Source organism: Triticum dicoccoides, chromosome 7A (assembly GCF_002162155.2).
Source record: "Triticum dicoccoides isolate Atlit2015 ecotype Zavitan chromosome 7A, WEW_v2.0, whole genome shotgun sequence".
In the NCBI taxonomy this organism is placed as follows: domain Eukaryota; kingdom Viridiplantae; phylum Streptophyta; class Magnoliopsida; order Poales; family Poaceae; genus Triticum; species Triticum dicoccoides.
In genome coordinates this window covers 740,899,400-740,908,056 of record NC_041392.1, presented here as the reverse complement: position 1 = coordinate 740,908,056, position 8,657 = coordinate 740,899,400, and the positions used below count along the sequence as shown (strand labels likewise).

Below are 8,657 nucleotides of genomic sequence, written 5' to 3'. Positions count from 1 at the left end.
GCGCCCCGGTGCCCCTGAACGCGCCCATGGCCATGCCCCCGCGCCCCTCTCTGCCGCGGCCACAGCCGCGGCCCCGCTCGCCCACGTCCCGCGCGTGCCCGCGCCGTCCCACGCGCTCGCCCGCGCGCTCCGGCCACCGCTGCTCTCCCTCCGCCCCTGCTGCTGCTGGCTTGCTTGCTCCGTCGCCTGCTTGTCGGCCACGCCGAGCTCTCGCACCGTTCGCTCGCGGGCCGCGCACCCCCTCCCACTGCTCGATGCCTTGCTGCGCATGCCTGGGCCGCCGCTGCCCTGAGCCTCACTCTGCTTCCTCGCGCCCTGTTCTACCCACCGCCCCACGCCGGCGCAGTCGTGCCGCGGCCGCCCGCCGTTGGCCTCGCTCGAGCCAGCGCCCGGGTTCGCCCCTGTCGGGCGACCACACGCCCGTTAACGGTAGCGCCAGCACCCGTTTGGCCTATGGCCCTATGACATGTGGGGCCCTGCCCCAGGAACGTTTCAAAAAAAATTAAGATTAAAAAGAAAATAATAAAAATATTAATTAGTTAATTAAATTAATTAACTTAACTAATTCTGGTTAATTAAACTAATTAGGATTAATTAACCTAATGACTAATTAACCTAATTAACTACTGTTAATTAACTAACAGAGTATTACAAGTGGGACCCACACATAAGCTTGGCTAAGTCAACAGGACTGTTGACTGCTGACTGGACCTGCTGACTATGCTGTTGACCCAGTTAATGGCCCCATCTGTCAGTTTGACTTAGTCAATCCCTGTTGACTGCCGATGTCAACATGACATCATGCTGATGTCATTAATCCAATTTCGAATTAAATTAAAGGATTAATTAAATTCCAGAAATTAGTAAATCTTTAGAAAATCATATCTTTTAATCCGTAACTCGGATTAAATTATTTTCAACATGAAAGTTGCTCAGAACGACGAGACGAATCCGGATACGCAGCCCGTTCGTCCTCCACACATCCCTAACATACCGAACTTGCAACTTTCCCCCCTCCGGCTCCTCTGCCCGAAAACGCGAAACACCAGGGATACTTTCCCGGTTGTTTCCCCCGTTCACCGGTATCACCTCATACCGCGTTAGGGCACGCCTAGCATCACGCTTTGCTTTGTCATGCATCGCTATGCATCTGTTTGCTTAATATTTATTGTTTCTTCCCCCTCTTCTCTCGCTAGACACCGAGACCGACGCCGCTGCTACCCAGTACGACTACGGAGTTGACGACCCCTCTCTCTTGCCGGAGCAACCAGGCAAGCCCCTCCCTTGATCACAGATATCGCCTACTCTTCTCTATACTGCTTGCATTAGAGTAGTATAGCATGTTACTGCTTTCCGTTAATCTTATCCTGATGCATAGCCTGTCATTGTTGCTACAACTGTTGATACCTTACCTGCAATCCTAAATTCTTAGTATAGGATGCTAGATTATCATCAGTGGCCCTACACTCTTGTCCGTCTGCCATGCTATACTATTGGGCTGTGATCACTTCGGGAGGTGATCACGGGCATATACTATATACTTTACACTATTTACATTACCGTTGATACTGTTTGGAGATGGGGGCTGAAGGGGCAGGTGGTTCCACCCAGGTAGTGGTGGGCCTGGGTTCCCGACGGCCCCAGGCTGTTACTTTGAGGCGGAGCGACAGGGCAGGTTGAGACCACCTAGGAGAGAGGTGGGCCTGGCCCTGGTCGGCGTTCGCGGTTATTTCAAGATAACACATTTAACGAGATCTTGGTATTTGATCTGAGTCTGGCCATTGACCTATACGCACTAACCAGCTACGCGGGGACAGTTATGGGCACTCGACGTCGTGGTATCAGCCGAAGCCTTCGTGACACCAGCGACTGAGCGGCGCGCGCTGGATTGGAACGTAAGCTTGCTCTTGTATTAAGGTGGCTAGTTCTGCTTCCGGCCGCCCTCGCAACGTGCAGGTGTGCAATGGGTGATGGGCCCAGACCCCTGCGCCATTGGATTTAGACCGGCGTGCTGACCTCTCTGATGTGCCTAGGTAGGGTTGCGACGTGTTGATCTTCCGAGGCCGGACATGACCCAGAAAAGTGTGTCCGGCCAAATGGGATCGAGCGTGTTGGGTTATGTGGTGCACCCCTGCAGGGAAGTTAATCTATTCGAATAGCCGTGATCTTCGGTAACAGGACGACTTGGAGTTGTACCTTGACCTTATGACAACTAGAACCGGATACTTAATAAAACACACCCTTCCAAGTGCCAGATACAACCGGTGGTCGCTCTCTCACAGGGCGACGAGGGGAGGATCATCGGTTAGGGTTATGCTATGCGATGCTACTTGGTGAACTTACCATCTACTCTCTTCTCCTACTGCAAGATGGAGGTTACCAGAAGCGTAGTCTTCGATAGGACTAGCTATCCCCCTCTTATTCCGGCATTCTGCAGTTCAGTCCACATATGATAGCCTTTTCCATTTGATACCAATGCATACATATGTAGTGTAGTTCCTTGCTTGCGAGTACTTTGGATGAGTACTCACGGTTGCTTTGCTCCCCCTTTTCCCCCTTTCTATACTCGATTGTTGCGACCAGACGTTGGAGCCCAGGAGCCAGACGACACCGTCGACGATGACTACTACTACTCGGGAGGTGCCTACTACTACGTGCAGCCCGCTGACGACGACCAGGAGTAGTTTAGGAGGATCCCAGGCAGGAGGCCTACGCCTCTTTCGATCTGTATCCCAGTTTGTGCTAGCCTTCTTAAGGCAAACTTGTTTAACTTATGTCTGTACTCAGATATTGTTGCTTCCGCTGACTCGTCTATGATCGAGCTCTGGTATTCGAGCCCTCGAGGCCCCTGGCTTGTAATATGATGCTTGTATGACTTATTTTATTTGTAGAGTTGTGTTGTGATATCTTCCCGTGAGTCCCTGATCTTGATCGTACATGTTTGCGTGTATGATTAGTGTACGATTGAATCAGGGGCGTCACAGGACATCTCCAGTGCTTAGCATATCTGGTTATCAGTATTACCTGGTCCTCCTCGATGATTATAGTCACTTTGTATGGACGTTCCAGCTTCGCCACAAGTCTGATGTGCTACCCACTATCCGCGCCTTCACTACATTCATACACAACCACTTTCGTCTATCCATCCTTACTATCCAAACTGATAATGGCAAGGAGTTCGACAATCATGCATCGCGCCAATTCTTCTCCTCACTAGGCATAGTGCTCCGCTTATCATGTCCCTACACATCGCCATAGAACAGACGCGCCGAGCGCATACTCCAGACACTCAATGACATCGCCAGATCACTTCTTATTCACGCACATATGTCGTATCCCTACTTGGCCGAAGCCCTCAATACCGTCACCTTCCTCCTCAACCGACGTTCGTGCCGGCCGCGCCACAACCAAACACCTTTCTTCCTACTCTATGGTGTTCACCCCACCTACACCACCCTGCGTGTCTTCGGTTGTCTGTGTTTTCCAAACCTAGAAGCCACCGCACCCCATAAACTCGCGCCTCGCTCGGCCCCCTGCGTCTTCCTAGGGTACACCGCAGACCACAAAGGCTACCGATGTCTCAACCGTGCCACTGGCCGCGTTATCACATTTCGCCATGTCGTCTTCGATGAACATAACTTTCCCTTTCACGCAGAACATACAAGCCCCGCACCGGTCGCTGATCACCTCGACGCACTCCCTACCATACCCACGCGACCTCGTTCCCAGCCCTCACCAGCGCTCGCGTATGCCCCGGCCGCCACCGATACCACGCCTGCCTCCCAATCCCCGTCCGACTGCCCTACCGCGCCAGCCCCTCCCACCCCACACCATGTCATGCCGAACGCCTCCCCGCCAGCCCAGTCACCACCACAGTCTGCCACGGTCACCCCCCCTCGCCACCACAGGCACCACGACACCAACCCCCTCTTGTACCTACACACACAATGCAGACAAGAGCTCAGGCTGGCAAATTCTTCCTCAATCCCAAGTATGCACATCACCACGTCGCTACTACTCCCTCCACCATCTCACCCATCCCCAAAACCACGCGTGAGGCTATGCGAGATCCTTGTTGGCTTTCTGCTATGCAGGTAGAATACAGGGCTCTCATGGAGAACCGGATGTGGCGCCTCGTCCCTCAGCCTCGCGGCGCCAACATCGTCACCGGCAAATGGCTCTTCCGCCACAAGCTCAAGTCCGACGGCTCGCTCGAACGCTACAAGGCACGCTGGGTGGTGCGCGGCTTCTCGTAGCGCCCCGGCGTCGACTTCGACGAGACATTCTCTCCGGTGGTCAAGGCGGCCACCATCCGCGTCGTGCTCACCATCGCCGCCACGCGCCAGTGGCCAGTGCACCAGATGGACGTCAACAACGCGTTCCTCCACGGGCATCTCTCTGAGCAGGTCTACTGCCAGCAGCCGGCCGGCTTCGTCGACACGGACCGACCTGAGCACGTGTGTCTGCTGGACAAGTCCCTCAATGGGCTCAAGCAGGCGCCGCGGGCGTGGTTTGGGCGGTTCGCCACCTTCGTCCACAGCCTCGGCTTCACCAGTTCGCGGGCGGATCCGTCGCTCTTCGTGCTCCACTCCGACGCCGGCACTGCATATCTACTGTTGTACGTTGACGACATTGTGCTCACCGCCTCGACGCTGGCGCTTCTTCGACACCTCCAGCAGCTCTTGTCGACCGAGTTCTCCATGAAAGACCTCGGGCCTCTACACTACTTCGTCGGGATCGCCGTCACTCACACCGCGGATGGCTTCTTCCTCTCCCAGAGCAAGTACGCCGACGAACTACTCGAGCGCGCCAACATGCAGGGCTGCAAGCCGGTGCCCACGCCAGTCGACACGCGCGCCAAGCTGTCCGCCAGTGATGGTGCCCCCGTCTCCGATGCCTCCGAGTACCGCAGCATCGTCGGTGCCCTCTAGTACATGACCATGACTCGGCCCGACATCGCCTATGCCGTCCAACAGTGCTGTCTGGTGATGCATGACCCCCGCGACGTCCACCGTGCGCTGGCCAAGCGCATCCTGCGCTACCTACACGGCACCACATCGCATGGGCTCCATCTCCGACGGTCCGGCTCCCTCGACCTCGTCGCCTACTCCGACGCAGACTGGGCCGGCTGCCCAGACATGCGCCGATCGACGTCCGGCTACGCTGTGTACCTCGGCGACTCGCTTGTATCATGGTCCTCCAAACGATAGGCGACGGTGTCTCGCTCGAGCGCCGAGGCAGAATACCGCGCAGTTGCGAACGCGGTCGCTGAGAGCTGCTGGATCCGTCAACTTCTTGGCGAGCTCGCTGTACCTCTACCTCGCGCCAGCGTCATCTTCTGCGACAACATCTCGTCCGTCTACATGGCGGCCAACCCCGTCCACCATCGCCGGACCAAGCACATCGAGCTCGACATCCAGTTTGTGTGCGAGAAAGTGGCGTTGGGTGAGCTGCGTGTTCTCCATGTGCCAACCTCCCAACAATTCGCCGACGTGCTCACCAAAGGACTGCCCACGGCGGCGTTTCAAGATTTCCGGTCCAGCTTGTGCGTCTGGCCGCCGGACGCTCAAACTGCGGCGGGGTGTTAGCAGTTCTCTCCACTCTCCCACGTACTGCATGCATCTACCCACGATCCCATGCACGTACTAGAGCTACGCTCTCTCTCTCTCTGTTGTACTGGCGCTCCGCGCCCCTGTTGTACTGGCGCCCTGCGCCTATATATTCTTGGCAATGGCAATGGCAGCACTTAAGGTGCTTTGCTCTCCCTCTGTACCGATCCACAAGCATCCTCATGGACTCCAGGGAGCTCGGTGACGAAGAACGCTGTGACCACCCGACGTGGACCAAACGGGAGCGGTGCAACGCTGCCGACTTCCACCTCGCCGTCTGTGACCCGCTGTCCAGCAGATACGTCTTGCTTCCAACCATACCTGAGGACCTCGCCGCCCAACCGCAGGATCGCCTCCATGGATTCGGGCCCGTGCTTGCTCCCAACACCAGGGACGACGGCGAGGAAGAGCCCTTCAAGGTGATATGCATAGCAAGATACATGATGAAGCTTGTCCTCTTTGTGCTCCCGGCCACAACTATGCAATGGTCTATGCTCGAGCCTCCCACCTCACCTTCGTTGGAACGCATGTCCTGTTTTGACTGCGTGCGCTGCTGCTTCTACTGGACACGGCCTTATGGCTGGAGTGACCATTTGATGGTGCTGGACACACGCACTTTGAGGTTTTCCACTGTCGACCTTCTCACCGGCTACCATCTGGAGCTCAGCGATCTGCCTGACGAGTGCTTTGCCCATCGTCACGCAAATGCCGTTGTGATGGGCCGAGAAGGAGTCCTTGAGATGTTTTCCCTTGTCGGTCAACATGGATCCTTTGCCCTCTACCATACCTCTCTGAAGAATAGTTCGCAGCAGTGGAAGCTAGAGAAGATCATACAGCTTCCTGGGCAGTATCATTCCATTTGCACAATGCGTGCAGCCGAGGGATTCTTGTTCTTCCGAGGCTCTCCAGAAGGTATTCATGTTGGGAATGTGGATTGCTACTCAATGGAGGTCAAGACTTATGAAATTACCAAAGTCCGCACAAAGATGGAGAATACCTTCAATCCCACACGTGCCCTCCCATACTTTAGCTTCCCACCGCTGTTATCAGAACCAACTATCTGATGAACTGGTAAGCCTAAATATTGCCATTGGGTTCATGCATTGCTTGTTCTGCTCACATGATTATGTTGAAAATTAGTTATTGTTCTATTGGGCCTGGCTACCTTGTGAAACTAGCTAGGAGAGGTACCTAATTGATGGTTTTAAGCTGATGTCTTAGTACTCTTTATTTACCTTGTTCTGTTTTCCAGAGCAGAGTTAACATGTTATGGTCTTCACTGCAATAAGATGGCTATAGGATTCTTGGGAAGCACGAATAAGCTTTTGCTCCTTTGTTCTTAAGCTATATTTTACTCTGTAATTTTGCAAATAGGAAAGATTCCCATGGTTATATAGAAAGTTAATTATTGTTCTATTGGGCTTGACTACGTTGTTTTTTTACGGAGGCTTGACTACCTTGTCAAACTAGCTAGGACAAGTAGTCAATTCATGGTTTTTTTATTGTCTATCTGCATGCATGTTTAACTCCCATGTATGTGATTGAGAATGCTAGCTGAGAAGAAAAATTACAGACTAGCTTCGACAGCTGGTTTTTATTGCTCCATATCTTTGGAGAGAAGATGGCTTTCGCACTTGCATCTTTATGTAGGAGTACATCGTTAGTCATACTTAGCACTTACTACACATTGTTCATTCAGTTGAATGAAGATATTCAAAACAAGAATGTTGCATAACCTGTAAGTTGATGTTTGAAGGCTCTGAACCTTATTTGCCATGTTCTGTTTCCAAGAACAGATAGGGTTCACCTTGTTATGGTCTGCCAATTTTTGTGTATATTGCTTCCAAACTGCAAAATGAGCAGCGGGTGCACCTTTCTTCTTAAGCTATGTTGTACTCTGTGGTTTAGCACATGGGTCCTTCCTAAGAAATTGGGATAGGGAAATTTCCCATTGCATCAACTGCAGTTGCTTCAGTTTTCTAACGAAATGCATTTATGCAGATCTGAGCTTGCTTGCTAGTCGTTTTGGTCTTGCTTGGGCGATCTACACCTGGGGTTGGATGGCGGATGTTCAAGATTGTGCTGATGTGGTTTCATATGTCTGCATTAGTATGATTGTAAGCAGGATATGCTGTCAGCAAGTTGAGTTTGACCAACAGTGAGGTCTAAGACTCCGGTTTATATTATGTACTGATGTTTGTGCTGGAAGACTTCGGTTTATGTCCCCCCTTTTAATCCATCTCCTTAGTCTAGAACTCTAGATGAACACTGAATGTAAGCAGGATATGCTGTCAGCAAGTTGATGCTTTTATCTGCATGAGTGAATGAATTTGTTAATTTCTCTGATTAGGATGCTTCTGATGAGTTCATCTGTAGCCCCGCAATTTCTGGATGTTTTGCGCAAATGATGGCTGGCTGTAATAGAGATGGATATCATACAAGCATCAATTTTCTGAGCTTCAGGTTTTTCACAAAGTTGTTGTCAAATTTGAGTTGAGAGCATCAGGTCCTCTATCAATATTCTTGGAAATTCCAGAAACCTTCCTTTCCATGTTCAAAAGGCTGAAAACAGGAGCCATAAAAAGGCGCCTGATACACCCATGAATTTACCAGCTATTCTACCTTGACCACCATTACAATACGCCCACAAATTTGCCAGCTATTCTAAATTTTTCCAGACTTTTCTAGCAACTTATACAAACTTATCTACTAGCACCTAGCTCACCAGATGTGGTTCCTGGTTCCTGTTGTGTGCCATCATTGGTCCGCAAAAATATTCATACTGAACCACAAAGTCCAAAGTATAATGTGCACAGAGTGTTCACAGCTTTCAGCCTTAAATAGATCATAGAGGATTCACAGAGCTTAAATAGATCATAGAGCATTCACAGCTGCTGTGTTCAATGAAGTTATTTTTTCCACAACTATTATCCACACCACATGCAGGAGGAAAGACTATTCTTCCCTCGATGTGGCTCCCAAGTTTGAAACTTCAATCTAGTACTCTGATTCCCCTCCTAGGATGGGATGCAGGACACACACTGTTTT

The 8,657-nt window shown here is 51.8% G+C and overlaps 1 protein-coding gene across 1 annotated transcript; it reads left to right on the top strand.

Annotated features, from left to right (window-relative positions):
• Positions 1 to 5,363: 5,363 nt before the first annotated feature.
• Positions 5,364 to 6,673, top strand: LOC119334161. Its single transcript, XM_037606779.1, has 2 exons — positions 5,364 to 5,545; positions 5,785 to 6,673. The coding sequence occupies exons 1-2, from the start codon at positions 5,364 to 5,366 to the stop codon at positions 6,671 to 6,673; spliced, it is 1,071 nt and encodes a 356-aa protein (XP_037462676.1).
• The last annotated feature ends 1,984 nt before the right edge of the window (positions 6,674 to 8,657 follow it).

Excerpts from the sequence above, each read along its gene's own strand:
- LOC119334161 (XM_037606779.1), top strand. The coding sequence starts at position 5,364 with ATGGCGGCCAACCCCGTCCACCATCGCCGGACCAAGCACATCGAGCTC. Across the intron at positions 5,546-5,784 it reads CAAGATTTCCGGTCCAGCTT|CATCCTCATGGACTCCAGGG; the intron begins GTGCGTCTGGCC and ends CCGATCCACAAG.